At 40.1% G+C, this 18,200-nt stretch overlaps 1 protein-coding gene across 1 annotated transcript; it reads left to right on the top strand.

Moving 5' to 3' along the window:
• The first annotated feature begins 3,356 nt into the window (after positions 1 to 3,356).
• LOC134225795 (peroxisomal biogenesis factor 3) lies at positions 3,357 to 4,950 on the top strand. Its single transcript, XM_062706146.1, has one exon. It carries the CDS (start codon positions 3,560 to 3,562, stop codon positions 4,688 to 4,690), a length of 1,131 nt encoding a protein of 376 aa, XP_062562130.1. The 5' UTR covers positions 3,357 to 3,559; the 3' UTR covers positions 4,691 to 4,950.
• Positions 4,951 to 18,200: the final 13,250 nt, after the last annotated feature.

Below are 18,200 nucleotides of genomic sequence, written 5' to 3'. Positions count from 1 at the left end.
ATCCCCTCGGCACGGGTCGCCTGACACCTTGTGTTTCGGGGTTAGGGACGCCATATTCCCAAGTAACACCAAGCATTACAATATTGCACATATATCAATCACAAATCGGCATGCTAAATGCTAATTGCATTAGATCTGTGTTAACGATGTGTTGTTGCATTTATTTATCAACTGTCAGACAACGATACTCTAAATCAGCAGTACGAATGCAGCGATGCATTACTGGTGCCGACTGGTGCTTTATTTCAACATGCCAAAGTAATGAACCATTATTTCGGTCTTATAATTGCCCTGCAAGACGATGCAAGATATAGCTTCACAGTTTACGTTGCGGTTATCGAATACTTTTCGATCGATTCAACCATAACTGCTCGACATCATCACTAAATGTCAACATATAACATGCTGTCTCTAAAATGTTCTTTATTTCCTGCATTATATGTCAACATTTTATCATACTGTTGAGCGAAAATTTTGCACGCGAAAACAGACGATTTTTTATGGTGACATAACTTAACAACCCATTCAACATATTGTTATTTGTCAAATAACCGTACCACAAACTGTTAAAACTTTATATGAGATTGTTCATTTACAGTTGTCAACAGTAAAGGATACTGTTGTCGACCGCACGGGAACATATCCATGTACAGTTTGTTATTATGCGAGTAGTAAAATGCATTGAATCAATTGTTTACAATAATTGTATAGAATCTTAGAGAGTTTACTGATCAATTCATGCAAAATCTCCGGAATACGTTGAAAAACGGCTGAGTTATTGGCTCGTGCTTCCTGACCTCTTTTCGTGACGGTCCCAAATTTGAAACTTTGAAATCTATCTTCCCGAAAGACTTCCCAGCAGACGTCCCGACTGCTGGGAAATTTAATGTTTCAGATTAATATTCAAACTGACAGCCCCGATCGATTTGAATCACTGCTGATTTTACTCTTAGAGCAAGATTACCGGTGGTAAGTTTAAGCCGTTTGGCAGCGCAGTATCATTACTTGACGCTTTATCGGTCGCTACTAAACGCGCTGCTATAACAGTAGCGCGACTGACAGGTGACCAAATTTGGTAGCGCGATAAGAGCGCTGCTATTTGATAAACTGCCAACTGTCAAACATCACCGGTACGGAATACAGCAACCAAATTGAGAGCCGAAAATAGTGACCGATACGGAAACGAGTGACGAAACCAGAGGCGTCGCGTCCGCATGTGCAACCTGTGCACTGCACATGTTGCAATTTTATCCCCAACATTTAAACTCTAGATAGATTTCTTGTCTTTCTAATCCAAGCATGTATTTGATTTATGTGCATTTGAAAGATGTTTCATGCAAATTTGACTATTAAATACATAATCGGAAAATATGCATGTTTTTTTATAGGCGGCATGTGATGTGAGGCAACCAAATGCTGCGATAGGGACGCGTTATAGTTTTCTCTACGATACCGAACCGACCCACCGACACCATATGTTGTATCAACATGGAACTTTCAGCCGAGAACGTTTTGGCATGTATCATACACGCATTATTTTGTATGTGTGGATCATCTGCTCTAACCGCCATCGGCGATGTATAGGTAGTCAAAGCGTTCCTCGCAGGCAGTGCACGGTTTGGTGCCTATCGAGAACCGCTTCAAACACGCATGCGCGATTCGGTGAAGAGAGCGCGATCGGAACAAAATTGAAAGAGAGGAGTAAAGCGCGAGCATTTCTGCTTCCTCAAAGCGTTCCATGACGAAAGTTCCGCTTTGTATAAACAACGCGAAGCAAAAGCGCTTTTGATATTTTTTGATGTTAAATGGGATGGCCCGTTTACACATCCACTAATCCTGATGATAATACTAATTCGATAATACTAATGCGACATTAGCCCAATTTAAACAGAAATTGTCATCTGCTAATAAGCGCAATAAAACCTGTTTACAAATACGCCTATTATATTAGACATTGAAGAATCCGATAATATTAACATATTTTAAACAGACATTTCATCTTCTGAAGAAAATCTATATTGTCGCAGAATTAGCGAATATGAAACGCGCCAACATTTTTAAAGAAATTTATTTTTCAAGCTTTTTTTTCGAGAAATCCAATATATTTAGTTAGGGAGGGGGTAAGTCAAATGTCAATGGTCCACACGAATTTATGAAATTTTTTATGAGCAAGTTTCCATGCTGATGGACGGAAAACTTCTCGACATCTGTCCAGTCCAGAATATTGATCAAAGATATACATTGTAAATAGAATAATTATTAATTGAGAAGAGTAAAGGCTATGAACTTCATTGTTCTCGTTATTGTACAGACTTTATTTTTCTGATATGACATGCTAATTACAAATTATTATTTGAGCCTATAGGGCACTGCACGGACTGCTTTGTCTCTTTCTCGCTGCAAAGAAATTAGAAAACAACAAGGCCAGTAAACGTCAAAATTTATAAGGAACGAAAGAGAAAAAGATGTTTCCGTGCAGTGCCCTATATATTTCTTTTCTGTTCCTTTTCTGTATTTAAAACTTCGTCTCATTTTACGAATAACTCAAATTATAATTGAAAGTGCCAGTTCAATAATTTCCGAATAGCTGATTTGCCACATTGGAAACGATTCTGTTGATAGTATTTTTTAATTTTACTTAAATCACTTTGAAGCTTAGTTACGTTTGAGTTTATTCAGAAAATAAGAAGTAGCTAAGAACCAGTTAGATGCAACAAAATAAGCAAACATATTGAGAAACGCGCTGGAAAATTATTTGTTTATCATTTCAGGTCCCTTTTATGTGTTTTTCTCGAAATATTAAAATAGTGCACAGGTTGAAGAATGGATCAATCAATAAGCAAAAACTGCCGCTATGAAACGAACAGATCGAGCCACCATAGACATGTTCTGTCAAAACAACACGAATAGGCCTTTTCATGTGACACTGCCGAGACTGCACTTGTTTACAACCGCTGAACAGGCCTGCAAGCCCGAAGCTGTCACTTTCATAGAAGAACTGTCAATTGACGATAAAATCAGCTGTTTTTAAACGTCTCGTGAAAAGGCCTATAGAAATATGCGTATACAGTGCCGCCGTTGTTTTGGTGCGATGAGTGCAAAATGAGTTACCTTGATTGATCCATTGATCACGCGACGCCTCTGAACGAAACTAAAATGAAAGCGCTGCGCGGGTGATTAAAATGCTCGCGACCGGTAATGATGCTCTTATAGGTAGGCTAGGTAGGCTTGATTAGTTCGTGGATGACAGGCTCCCTCCCCTTCCCGGACCAAATCAAATAAAGTTTCTGATAAGTGATGTGATACTGTATCATCTTGTTTATATTTTGAAATATTTCGAAACATTTGCTTCCATGACAGCTGCCTGAAAATCCCAAAAGTACAAGAAACCATCAGATAAGCCATTCAATCAAAATCAATTTGATCGTCGCGTATCAATAAAATAAAAAGTTGAGTCGAATCGTAATCTTCACCGTGACCGCGAGAGCCTCTTGACCTTACAGCGCACCACGCTGCTGCAACAAGCGATAAAAATAACCCAACTATAGCAAAGTGCAAAATGTTGGCTGCTATCAAAGATTTCTTCTACCGTCATCGGAGGAAGTTTATTACGACGGGCGTTCTTCTGGGGAGTGGAATATTTCTGATCAAAATCGTCCAGTACAAATTACGCGAGTTCCAGGAACGACAGGCGAAAGAAATTGCCGAGAAGTTCAAACGGATGCAACATTTCGAATCGACGGAACGGACATGCAACCAAACGATAGTGGGGCTTTCTCCCACTGTTTCGGACAAAGCACTGAAGGACTTGAGCACTTCGGAGGTTTTGGAAAAACTTCGTTCCAACCCGGATAACAAACTGGAGCTTTGGGACGAGCTTAAGATTTTAGCGTTCAGCAGAATTGTGGCACTCGTTTATGCTGCATCGATGCTGGCCGTGACCCTAAAGGCCCAGATCAATTTGCTCGGGGGATATTTGTACAAGGATACAGTCGGACAGGACGATAAGCAAATTACGCTGGACATTCAAACTATGTATCTTTCGACGATTCAGTACTTTATGGGAGATGGCTTGGATCGGCTTATGGAGGTAATCAGAAGGAATGTGACGGAAGTGATGCAGCGATATAGCCTTAAGCAGCAGCTCTCTCTGGCTGATGCAGAGACTTTGTTCTGGTCAATTCAGATGGCGTTGAATAACGATGAGCAAAGCCCCACAAAGAACATCGCAAAATATACTCTTCCGCAGGAAGTGAATCGAAACGACGTACTCGGACAGATGCACGATGAAACACTCGACGTTCTGGAGAGTGCGGAATTGATCGACGTTTGTTTATCAAACGTGACAAATGGATTCTCGCTGATCGTCGACAAGCTGGCAGAGTACTATGCTGAAGCGGAACCGTCTCAAACGATTCCTTCCACGTCGAAGTCTGCCCTGAATGTGGACAGTCTGTCAAATATCAACAATATCAAAATTTCGCTTGCGAAGCTGATTCCCATTGTTAATGGATTAACGTCGAAGGCGCTCGGCAGTCTCGTTGGGGGAGGGCCGTCGGGTGCATCTAACGGGTTGAATGGGCTGGAGGTCAGACGTAACGACATGATGTCGTCGCTGGTGGCACGCTTTATGCAGTCGGAGAAGCTTAAAACACTCGGCGTCAACGTGTACGAAACCTTCTGTCAGTAGAGGGAGTTTTTTTTCGTTGCATTTCCGACCAGTGAGGTTCAAAGAGTTACATTCGCGCGATAGGGTGTTAAGGTTTTTTTTTCTATTATGGAAATCGAAGATAGATCAGGTTTAGGTGAAAAGACTTATAATGTTTAAGCAAAGGATTGATGGTACAGGAAAACAGAATGAAATAAGAGATTTTATAAAAAAAAACAATGTCAAAACTGTATTAAAATAAAATTTAATCTTATGCAATAAATAGTTTGCTTAACAGGAAACTTATCTTTTGATTCCACCCCTTCCTCTTGAAGGAGATAACATACCGAACAATTTATCTGATACAACGCAATGCCTCGTGTTATCTATCCGTTTCAAAATCCGAGTACGATAAACTACATATATAAATAGAATCCATCCTAGAGTATCTATTTATTATGTCCTATTTGAAATTTGTCTCATTTCATTTTTATACAAGTTATTATAGTTTCTTTTGAATTACGCGGAGCGTTACGGTGAAAATGATTTTTCGTACATTTTACTTTATATCGTAAATATGCCTTAAGCATAAAACATTAGACCTCTGGGAAGTTGTTGGGAGTCAAATGGATGCTGTTCCCATTGTTAACGGCTACTTCATGTGGACTGACGATGTTCTGTCCAGGATTGTTTGAGTTGACCAAGTGGCGATCTATTTCGGAGGCCTTCTCTGTATTATTCATCATGTTGTTTTGTTCACTTGTTATTTGTTAGGCTCATTGTTTAATTAAAAACTCTACGGAGCCGATAATCAGATAAATTAAAATATTTCACAATTCATTATTACTAATAATTTGTTCTGCGGGCCGCAAATTGAGCTCGCCGCTGATTTGCACGTGGACTCATCATTGCCTCCTGAATGGCTACATGGCAACCTCCTTTAGTTTCTCTATATTTTCTCTACGTTGTTCAGCTTCGGCTTCATCGCCGCTTGGCGATACATCTCCCGCATCCGATTCGATGATTTCCTCCTCGACTATTTCAATATCTTTCGTTGTATCCAACGATTCCTGCACTTCTTATACAGTATGTGCTCCTGCGACGAAACCAGCATACGAATTTTAGGTACTCTTTCTTGGTTGCAACTTTTCCTGGTTATTCCGAACTTGGCGTTGAGGGCATGATTACTTCCTATGGCCACGCGCTTCGCACAAAATACACCATCGCTACACCACCATGTACCATCGCTCAGCTCGGGTGGCAAATCAAAAATACGGACATACTGTATCTTTGTGCCAGCAATGCACATGCATACTTCCACCGACTTTCCATTTGCATATGCGAACTTTCTTGGGTCTGCGTTTTTTACTAACGCTTCCGCCATTGCTTCCGGAGTAGTGAACTTGATGAACAGTGATCTATCCATCGCCGTTCTGTAGGCCAACTCCATCAGCAGCGCATCGGTGTCCAAATGTTTTACGAAGTTGGAAATCTGCATTAGCATTAGCATTAGCATTAGCATTGTTACGGTGTAATTCGTAGATTGGACACTAGTGATACTCATGTTTTACTTTTGAGATCCTTATTTAGAATGCTATCAGAAATCAAGAAGGGGAGTGGTCCTTGATTACAGTCTTAAACAAAAATAACAAAAGCATGAGGATTACTACTCCTGGCCACGCCCATCTTCACCGTAACTAGGGAGAGGAAGGAAGTGTTGATGTAGTACTTACTTAACGAGAGGCCACCGACTTAGCGACAACCTCATAAGTACCACGGAGTTGGATAATGAGGAAGGTATTCGTTGGGTCAGGATTTGCCTGTAGCTGGCAATGTAACCGTGGTAGATCTAACCCCGTAACACACCACGTAAAGGTGTCTACCCAGCATTACGGGTCTGTTTTACGAAGTTGACAATCTCCGCCCAAGACGGTCGAGGACTGCCCGTAGGAAACCAAAACTGTACGGTGTAAACTATTTCACTCATATCGATAATCAAACTTTGCTTCTATCGCCGAGTGAAGCAAATGAAAAAGACCGTGGAACAAAGCGCGTGTGATAATACCACTAGCAAACAGCACACACCATGTGTGAAACAAACTGCAGACTGCAGAGAGCACTTTTGCTTCCGACTGTTCTCGATAACAGCAGCGGCAGAACTGGTTATTCATCATACCAACCTTAGAGCTGTTGGATTAAAGATTCAAAGATGGAATAGACTGAAGTTTGTATTTTAGAAATTTGGTTAATTCCCAGAACGGCTTAGCACAGTCAGGGAGATCACTGGCGGAGTTAAGCTGGGGCACGATGGGACACGTGACCCACCAAATCGTGTATTTTCCATGACATTTATTTACATAAGCCTAAATTATTCTGATTCCTCTAAGAATTCTTTCGGAAATCCTTTTAGCAATTCCGTCAGGAATTCCTTTAGTTTTTTTTTTTGAAAAATCTCTCAGGTTTTCCATTGGAAATTTCTAAAATATTCCTTTATCTCTAAAAATCTTTAAAAATTCTTTTCAGGGATGATTTAGAAAATTACGCCATGAATTCTTTTTGATATTCCTTCAGGGATTCCTTCGGAAAATCCTCTGGAGAAGCCTTTGTAAATTTATCCTGAAGAGATTCCTGAAAGAATTTCTAAAGGAGTATCTGAAGGTCTTAAGGAATTTCACATTCAAGGACCATATTATATCGAACGTATTTCCAAAGAAATTTTCAAAAGAATTCATGGGTGATGTTCTATAATTAAAATCCAAAGGGGAATTTTAAATCCAAAGAGGAAATACTTGCTAATTCAATTTCTGCAGGAGTTCCTAAATCCATTTCCAAAATCTAAGGATTTACAAAGAAATTCCTAAAAGAATTCGTAAGGGAGTTTGAATGAATAAATAAAAGGGAGTGATCCAAAAAAATCAAGGTCATAAAGCCTTAAAAAATAGAATGTTTGAAGCAATCTCTAAAGGGATTTCCAAAGGAACTTATTAAAAAATTGAAAATTAGAGAGAACTGAAGGGTTTTATAGAAAAAAAAACAATTGCACTTTTTTGAAAAATTCCTAAAATAATTTCGGAAGGATTTCTCCTAGAATAATTTCTCAAGAAATCCATTCGGAAACTCTAGGAAGAGATTCTTGGAATCCCTTCGAAATTTCCCTCAGGGATTTCTTCATTTTTTTTAATCTTTATTAATGTGTTTTTTTAATCTACAGATTAAGTTCAACACCGAGGGATTTCTTCAGAACTACCTCCAGAAATTCGTTCCAATATTATTTTAGGCATTCCTTTGGTAATTCCTCCGGATTTATTGGGCAATTCTTTCAGGAATTTCTTTAGACCTTGTCTACCACCGCTCAGACTCCCAGTCCAAGGGGGCGCATGAGACTCGGAGACAAAGAAATATGTAGCTTAGAATGGATGTCACTGATCTCACGATCCAGATACCTGATTCGCAGCACCAACTAGGTTCGTGAAAAGTAGAAATAGACAAAATAGACATTCTAGCTTCACAAATAAATGGGGGTGATCATATAGAGTGTACTTGCTTAAAAGATATTTTAGTTACCAGATAAATATTGTCGCTTCGATTCCCTTTGTTCTGCTGTCCGAAACATGTGTGGTATCTAACTGGCAAATCGTAAGTATTTTTCCTTCATTGACTTTTAGTTCCCCTATCCTCGCCAGCGACAATCTTTATCTGGTAACTAAAATATCTTTTACTTGCACTTATTGATGAACTTAGCCTTAGGGATACCTTCGCTGGACCCCGGGGGGTTCATCGGACAAAAATGCGTAATGGCGGATGTATTAAAATTCCAATCGAAACTTATGGATAAAGTTTTGATAATTGCGTAATTTTTTTATTTCAAAACTTTTTCTTGTAAGGTACACTCGATTTTTACACTTACCCCCTCTTTCCACTTCCCACAGTGTACCTTATATAATATACATGGCGATCAGTGAATTAAAGCCAATTGAATCCTGCTCTCCACAACCAGTACAGTGTTTAAAGGGCGGCGGGGCATAGGATCAAAAGGACAAAAGGACTTTCAAGAGGCCTGGAAGTCTCCTTTCAAGAGGCCTGGAAGCCTCATTTTAAGAGGTCTGATAGCCTCCTTTCAGAAGGCTTGGAAGCATCCTTTCAAAAGGCTTGGAAGCATCCTTTCAAGCAGCTCGGAAGCCTCCTTTCAAGCGGCTCAGAACAACCATCCAAGAGGCTCGTAAGCCCCCTTCAAAGAGGCTTGTAAGCCTCCTTTTAAGAGGCGCGTAAGCATCCTTTCAAAAGGCGTGGAAGCCTTCTTTCAAAAAGCTCGGAATCCTCTTTTCAAGAGGCGTACTTTCAAGATGCTCAGAAGACGCTCAATAGACTCGGAAGCCTCCATTCTAAGGGCTCGGAATTACTCTTTCAAGACGCGCAGAGACGTCCTTCCTAGATGCTCAGAAGCCTTCTTCTTATAAGTGGCCCGAAATCTGCCTTTCAAGAGGTCCGAAAGCCTCCAATAGTAATATAAATCCTGTTGAAAGCTTGATGTACAAACTCAACTCTCTACAACGGAAATTTTCGTTTTCACTCAATCACTATTTGGCTTTCTAAAATCGATCTAAACATGGTTTAGGCATTAACATTTTTTAGCTTAAAACCAAATATTTCAGATGGTGGCTGTTTGGCTTGCCGCTTTCCATGGTATGTTGATGTGAAAATTGACTATTTTTTTTTTATTGATTCCACAATAACTTTGACAGGCGTTAAAATAGATCAAAATAGTCTTCTAGACTAACATGTTTTTTGTCATGATGAACAAAAAATTAAGCTCAAAATATAATTTTTAATGGTAATTCATACAAAATGTGCTCTAACTCGTTACCAAACCGTTATTCGAATATTGTGTCTTCAGAAAAGATGTTCCAATTCACATTCTCTATAACATTGGTTTTGAACATTTGCGATTTTTTTTATTCCATATACCGACCTTCAAGGTGGATAGATCATTGATGTTTTTTTATTGTCAGATTTTCTGGATATGATACACTGCGCGGCGTTTGTAATGTTCCCAAATGGGTACTTGCACAAAACTTCACGCGGCGAATGACTGTCGAAAGGTACGGCCGCGCCAAACGATACACCGCAATGTTATTCACCCATAAGAATCAAGTAAACGGGGTGCAGGAAGCGCGGCGGTACCTTTCATGAAGGGTTCGCCGCGTGCAATTTTGAGAAAATCAGGCAATATCAAAAGGAAGCCTTAGATCCATCAACTCTTCTGAAGACACCATGTCTCTAAAATGTGGTTTTCAGGTCGAAAACTAAAAAACGATAAACAACACACTGAAGATGTCCACAAGTAGTGGACGAAATACGTATTTGTGTAGATACGAAGAAACAATGTAGTGGAAGTAAAAGGAAGATATTGTTTTAAACCGTGTAACATTTTCCCCTAAGACGCTCGCAAATAATTATTAATCAACTGTCGCCTGCTACCAAGCTTACAGCTGAACATCATCGAAGCCATCGGTGTCGAAGTTACAGTCACGCTCATCGTGGCGTACTGTCCAACTCAAGCAAAAGCGGATCATCGGGCGCCCTTCGGAGGGACATTGTTAGGCTAATGCGGAGACAAGGTCACTACATCATTGCCGGCGACCTGAATGCCAAACATCAAGCTTGGGACAACAATCGCGATAATCGAAACGGTACCATCTGGAGCAACGATATGGAGGTAGGCCACTACACGATCCTGAGCCCGGATTCCCCCACTCGGCTGATCCGGTCCATTCGACAATCGACTTGTACATCTCCAACATGAACGACCACATCTCGCAACCGGTCGTCTACCAGGATCTCAGGTCGGATCACTATCCGGTGGTGGCAAAAGTGGGCTCCTCGGTTAATCGGCATCAGCTGTCACGGCGAAACTATCATCGAATCAACTGGAGCCGGTTCCAAAGGTGCGTGGACGCCAACGTAGACTACGAGGTGCGGACGGGAAGGCCTGAAGCTATTGATCGTCAGCAGCGTTCCATCGAGGAGGCGATCTCGGTGGCCCGTGATCAACATGTACCAACGGCTAGGCAAGTAAGTAACACTCTAACAATCGATACACTCACCAAAGATTTGATTCGGTTGCGGAATGTCACTTGCAGGCAGTTTCAGCGTACTGGACTGCCTGAGCTTAAGGCATGCTGTAATCGAATCACAAAAAATATCAAGGGCAGAAAGGTGGACCTCAGAAATAACGATTTCTCAAATAAGTGCCAACCGGGTTGGGACTACCGTTGCGTAGTGCCCATTTCACCAGGAACCAGGACCCAGGACCAGGACCTACAGGAGTAGGTCCGAGCAGTAGCAGTTCCCGGTGACATGGATAGGGTCAGTGAGCAAGCGGGTGGCAACGCCTTCTGCTGATAAAACATGTCACTGGAGGAAGCAGTTGTGCCCGATGGCTTCAGTGGCGAGCAAGTGGATAATAATACAGTGGAATATAATGTTCGGTTAAATTATCAAATTGTGGAATAAATCGAATTGTATTGACAAAAGCGCCTATTTCTATTTGGTGGTGATCTTCGAACGAGAATGAGTGTATGCTGACCTGAACGTTTACTACATTGCGTGGGCATCACTAACGCTACATGTTCGGTATAATGATAAATATTGGTTTTCTGACTCCGATTATTCAGTTTGTTAACGATTGCGATAGCGAACATATCGCTGATAGCACCGGTAGCAGACCAGCCAGGAGGCTGAGGAGGCAGCCACGCTCCGATGGTGAGCAGGCGGATGGGACCGCCCTCTGCCATCGGACCATCGGCAAGCCTGCTATAATCCCTTAGCCTGACGGATTCCAATTCGTCACGACAACTTTGTCAGCTTACACAATCTTGGGCAGAACATCATCAGTTCACACGAAGCAGCTGTTAACGAGCATGCTAACATTCAGCAGCAGCGAGCATCAACATTCATCTTATTCCCAACGACTTCTCGGAGGGGATGGAGATCTCAGCTAGCGAATTGACGGCCTATATCAAATTATTGAAAAACATGAAAGGCCCAGGCTTCGACAGCATCCTGAATCTCGAACTCAAACATATGAGTACTCCATTCTTCGAGCACCTCTCGCTGATCTCTGTCAGTCAGCGAAAGTCATCCCCATCCGGAAGCCTGGGAAGAATCCTTCCTCCACAAAAAGTTATCGTCCCATCAGCCTTCTCTCAGGATTATCCAAGCTATTCGAAAAAGCTATTCATCACCGGTTACTTGAGTCTGCCGAAAATCTCAACATCTTGTTCGAGGAACAGTTTGGTTTCCGACGCGGTCGGTCAACCGTACACCTGATTCGAGTTACTAACGTCCTCTGACGGAACAAGTTTGTCTTAAAAACATCCACATGGTAACCGGGTTGGGACTACCGTAGCGTAGTAACCATTTCACCAGGAACCATGACCCAGGACCTACAGGAGTAGGTCCGAGCTGTAGCAGTTCCCGGTGACATGGATAAGGCCAGTGAGCAAGCGGGTGGCACAGCCCTCTACTGGTCAAACATGTCACTGGAGGAAGCAGTTGTGCCCGATGGCTTCAGTGGCGAGCAAGTGGATAGCACCACGCTTTGCTCCACCTATAAATGCCAATCGGAGGAAGCTGAAGTGGCGCTCTGCTTATCGGAGCTTTGAAGGTAGGTTCGCGACATCTGGACTTGAGACAATCTGGCATTTAAACTTTATACCTTGCTACATTTCAAATCATACTTTTTCGGATATTCTCAAGAATTCCTTGGGAATTTACTTCAGGAGTTGCTTCGGAAATTTCTTACAATATTCATCATAACAGTAGCCGTTCGATAACTGCAAAATGTTTACTTTTCAGTCAACGAATGCCGTTCGATAACTGCAACACATTCTAGACGTCAAACGGTTGTCAATCGACGTCAGATGCAATAAAAGTGCATCTAAATGTGCAGCGCAATGCAGCTGTCATTGAGTTTGACATCAGTTTGAAGTTTAGCGGTCCGATAACTGCAAAACTGTTGCAACTATCGAATTGCAGTTAAATGACTTGCAGTTATCGAACGTCTACTGTACCTGAATTTCATTAATTTATCCAAAAGTTCGTTCGGAAAATCTTTCAGACATTTTTTTTTGTAGATAATACCCCCAGGAACTAATTCGGATAGTCATCCAGAAATTATTTCAGACATAATTTCAAAAAATCCTCTAGGAATTCCATCGTAAATACCTCCGGAATTTCCTTCAAAAGTTCATTTGGCGATCTTTTCAGAAATTCTTCCAGGTATTCCATTGGAAATTGCATTCCCTTGGCTCGCGTAATTCCTACGGAATTTTCATCAAGAATTCCTAAACGAAAATCTTCCCATTTCTGAAGGAAATTCCGACATTCTTCAATTTCTCTGAGCTTTCCTTCAAGAATTCCTTTGAAATTTTCTCCAGAGATTCTCAGAAAATTACTCTGCAAATAGATCCAGATATTCTTTTAGAAATATAAGATATTTCTTCGAAAATTCTTAGTGGGCATTCTGAGAAATCCTTCAGAATTTCCATAAGGAATCCCTTCAAAAATTTCTATAGGCAGCCCTTAGAAAAATCCTTGAAGAATCCTTGCGTCTTGAGAATTCCGACGGAAATTTCTTCCAAAATTCTTAAACGTATTCTTTCAAGAATTTCTTCGGAAAATACTCCCTACGGAAAATATTTCGTAAATATCTACGGAAATTGTTTTAGGAAAACCTTTCTTTTCGAGAATTCCTCCGAAAATTTCAAGAAATCCTTTGGCCTCCTCCAACATGCCTCATCTGTTGGGAGAACTATCCATCCTTCACATCGCAAAAATAGGAAGAATGCGGGTAGCCAGGCACAAGAGGGCGAAATGAGTAACGAACAAGGAGGCTCGATCAGATGGAGTTATATTGGTGGACCGTAGACTGCGTGATTGGCAACCGACGTGCAACTGTGGACTGGAGTTGAATGGAGGCGGTTACAGAAGTCACTGCGGCTTAAATCTGAATAAATAATAAATTATTCTATCCCTTTATCTGCGTATAAGACAGTTGCTTTTGCTGTTCAAATTAATTAACGCAAAATGTGTTGTACAGGTCCTAATGCCGCACAATAACATTTGATTACGACAGTCTAAAACGACTGATACCAACCACAACTTTAAATCTCTAGATTTCTGTAATCTTTATGCTGATGTTTTTACCAGTTGAGTAAATCACCAACCAGATGGCGGTAGACCTGTGCGCCGAAGTATTTGTGAACGGCGGCGGCGTAAGGCCATTTTTACACCGGCGGCGGCGGCGTCGGCGGCGTCACGCCGTAAGCAATGTTCGGCGGCGGCGGCGGCGGCGGCGTGAATCGGCGTGAATGATTTTAAGCTGAGAAAAAAAATCACGCAGCAAGGCCTATCATGCTTTTATTGTATTTTAGGTTTTTGTACAATTGCTAGCTACAGATAGACTGATAGACTGTATCTCCACAGCAAAAGTTTACATAACATCCTCCATTAGGATATTGCCGCATCACAGCACATAAATTCAGTGGAAAGTACTTCAGATATAAATCCAGAAATTCGTTTGGAAATTCCTCAAGATATTCCTCAGAAAACTCGAAAAAGGAATACGGTGAACTAATTTAGAATTTCCCTATGAATTCCTTCAGAACTTACTCCAAGAATTCCCTTGAAAATTTATTTGGCTATTGCTTCGGAAATTCTTTCCAAAATTTCTTCAAAAGTTCCTTCAGGAATTTCCTTGGAAATTACTTTAGGGATTGCTTCGGAAATTCCTTTACGGAGTCTTTTGGGAATTTCTTCGGAAATTCATTTGAAAACTTTTTTCCTTCGGAAATTCCTTTAACAATTCTTTAGAAAATACACATGGATACTCCTTCATGAATTTCCATCGGAATACCTACGGACACTGTTTGAGGAATACATCCGGAAATCCCTTTAATTTTTCTTTTAGGGATTTCTAATAGAAATTCTTCCAGTAATTCCTTAAAGAATTTCTTCGGAAACTCTAAGAAGATATTTTTGGTATTATTTCGAAATTTCCCTCTGGAATTTATTTAGAACTTTCTCCAGGAATTCTTTCTGAATTTCCTATAGGAATTCCTTCGAACATTCCTCCGGAAATTCCTTTAGCACAAATTCCAGAAATTCCTGTAGAACTTCGAAAATTTCTTTAAAAATTCCTTTAAGAACTCTTTCGAGAATACCTTCAGACATTCTCTTGGAAAATCTTCTAAAACTTCGTTTGTAAATTCCTTTAATTTTTTTTGAACCTTTGTTTAAGTGTTTTTTTAATTGAAAATAAGTTTAACGCTCAAATACCTTTGGAAATTTCTTCGAAAATTCCTTTATAAATTCCTCCAAATAAGAATTCTTTCCGGAATTTTTCTTGTATGAATTTTGTATAGTTTACTGAAGGAATTTCCTAAGGACCTCCTGGAGGAATTTTCGACTCAATTCTTGAAGGAATAACCGAAAGAGAACCTGTAAAGATTTTCTAACAGAATTATTAAATGAATTTCAAAGAGGTGAACCAGGGCTGAAAACCTATATAATAAATTCTGTTTGACTATTATCGGCTCTTTCAGTCATATAAGTATCACGAAAGTATCACATCAACTCTATAATAAAGAATAAAAAAATTAAAGGATTTTCTAAAGGAATATCCGAAAGAATCCTGAAAGTAATTTTCGAAGAAATGTTTAATGGATTTACCGAACAAATAGCTATTGGTATGTACACAAAAATTCCTATAGTTCTCCAGGAATTTCTTCGAAAGTCCGGACAATAGTAGAACAAACTCAATTTTGGCTTTAGAATCAAGACTACATGCCAAGAAAACTTCCAAAATATCGGGATTGCGGATATTCGAATATTCTCAAGAATTCTTTGGGAATTTCTTGCACGAGTTCCTTCGAAAATTTCCACAGATTTTTTTTCATGAATGCCTTAAGTAATTCCCTAGAAAGAATATTCAGGAATTAATTCAGTAAGTCATCAAGAAACTCATTCTAAAATACCTTCTAAAACTCCGTCAGCAATCAGATCAAGAATTTCTTCAAAAACTCTCCACAAATGAAACCAGGCTTTTCTTTTAAATTCCCTAGGAATTGCTTCGGAACTTCTTAGGACCTTAAGAAATTTCTTAAGGAATTCTTCTGGAAATTCCTTCAAAAATTCATATAAGATTCACACTGACCATTCCATAAAACATTCCTTCAGAAATTCTTTTTAGTAATATTTTTTATAATTTCTACTCATGTAGATGGGTACACTTCCCCACAGTTGTAATGGACTCGACGTGCCTTTCTTCAAATAAGCCATCTCTCGAAAAGCTCAAAACAGGGTTGCGAATCTATTTATTAGTCTGTTGGATTACATTGCTGAAAGGAGATTCTCTCTATCCCACGGGCTTCGCGTAAGTGTCTCTGGTTACGGGTCCGCCACCTCCGTTTCTTGCCCTTCACACAGAAGTGCATTGAAAGCAGAATGGTAATTAAATTCGATTGTACTATTGGTTAAAGGCGCATGCAGAGCAAGACTCAAGCCAGGGTGATGGATAACCACATACATACATACATACTTTTAAAAATGTCTACAAAATTCCTTCGGAAATTATTTTAACAATTCCACTGGAATTTTTCCAGGTATTTCATAAGACATTCCTTTCCCTCGGAAATTAATCTAGTAATACCTTCGGAATTTCCAACACCATTTCCTTCCAAAACTGTAGGATGAATTTTAAGATACCTATCTCCATACGAATTTCTAGAGCAATTTCCAAAGGACCTCCTAAAGGAATTACTGACATATTTAAATTTCTTAAACAATTTCTTTGGACATTCCTCGTAGAATTCCTTCATGATTTTCTCCAGAGATTCCTTCAGAAAATCCTCCAGAAATTACAACGGAGATAAATTCAGACATTTTTCAAGGCTCTAAGAATTTTCTTCAGATATTCCTTCAGAACTTGCTCCAGGACTTCCTGGAAATTATTTCAAGAAAATCAAGAAATTGTTTCTGAAATTTGAATGAAATGTTCAATTTGTTGGGTCACGTGCCCAATCGTGCTGCAGCTCCAGAAGCCAAAAGATCACTTTGCAATCGCATATCATGAGGCTAACACAATGATACTCCAGGGAAGCTAAAAAAATCATACCAGACTGGGAATCCAAATCCAACATTCATTATGGTGTTGATTTGTAGCTGTATTTTTTTCCGGGATCTCAGCAATTTGTTAAACTTTTACCGAGATTCGCACAGCCGAGCCCCAACAAACGTGTTTTTTGCCAAGATTTCTGTCAAAACAGCTGAAAATCAGCAAATTATTTGCCAAAAACCAGCTAACAAACGTTATTTTTGCCGGGATATCAGTTCTTATTTTGCTGGGCTAACGGCTGTGTGGAATTTGCCGAGCTGTATAAATAAAAACTGAGTGTGTAAGCACTGGACCAATTAAGATATGTAGCATTCCAACCATTAAAAAGATGATTAACCACCCAATGCGACCAGAATGAGGTTATTCCACATGAAGATACATATGAGATTAGAAGGTAATCGCCACGCTCATTGATTTGTAGATCTGTAGCCAAGAAGTTTTTGGATGACCAAAGGACGCCAAAGCGTGTTAAAATGACAGGAATAAAATTAAACAAATCTGCTAAAGGTAGGGACACGGCAGGTATTTCCGTCCATCGTCATAGGGGCTAAAATCAATGAAAGCAACGTCATTTTGCTAGAACTCCACTATAGCAGAACGTTTCGCCTTAGCTTACGATTGGGTACGGATGAATTTGGCAAAAAAGCTTCTATTTTATTGATATTTGAGACTATGACGGTAAGACGAAAATGCCTGCCTTAACCCTATAATAGCTATTTAATTAATGCTTGATAGGTTGCCTTGGTTCGGCAGATGCAAACGCACTGCATAATGTGATTTTTGTGTTGGCCAAACATCGGCATGAAATACGAAATTCGGCGGCGTGGAGCCAACCGGCGTATGGCGCGCCGCCGACACCTTGACCGGCGTCGGCGTACGTCAATAAGTGTCGGCGGCGGCGGCGTGGCACGGCGGCGCACAGGTCTAGTGAGCAAACGTCAAACTAATAATTATTTAAATTGGCCAGTAAAACAGTGAACGATGTGAATTTTACGAGTGTCATGTCTGTTCGTCTGTGGTGATAGGGAAGAAATAAAATATAAAAAAAATAAGGAAAAGGAAGGAATAAGGAAAACAGAAGAAGAAAAATGGAAGTGAAGAAATAAAAAATTGGAAGAGAAATAAGAAAGTAAAATGAAGAAGAATGCAGTAAGAAAGAGAAAGGAAAAAGAAAGAAGAAAGACAGAAAATGGAAAAACTAACTTCTCACTTTTCATTTCTTATTCGGCCTAATAACCTCGGTCTAATGACGGCCTTATGGCTTTCGGTCTAATGGCCTGATACCCTATCAAGGTATTTGCTGACGTAAAATATGTAGATTTTTTTACCGTACTGTTGAATGGTCGTCTAATAAACAGCGTACACTAGCCATGTTTT

This window comes from Armigeres subalbatus, chromosome 3 (assembly GCF_024139115.2).
Source record: "Armigeres subalbatus isolate Guangzhou_Male chromosome 3, GZ_Asu_2, whole genome shotgun sequence".
Lineage (NCBI taxonomy): Eukaryota > Metazoa > Arthropoda > Insecta > Diptera > Culicidae > Armigeres > Armigeres subalbatus.
The sequence above is the reverse complement of the archived record's forward strand: the minus strand, read 5'-3'. Positions and strand labels throughout refer to the sequence as shown.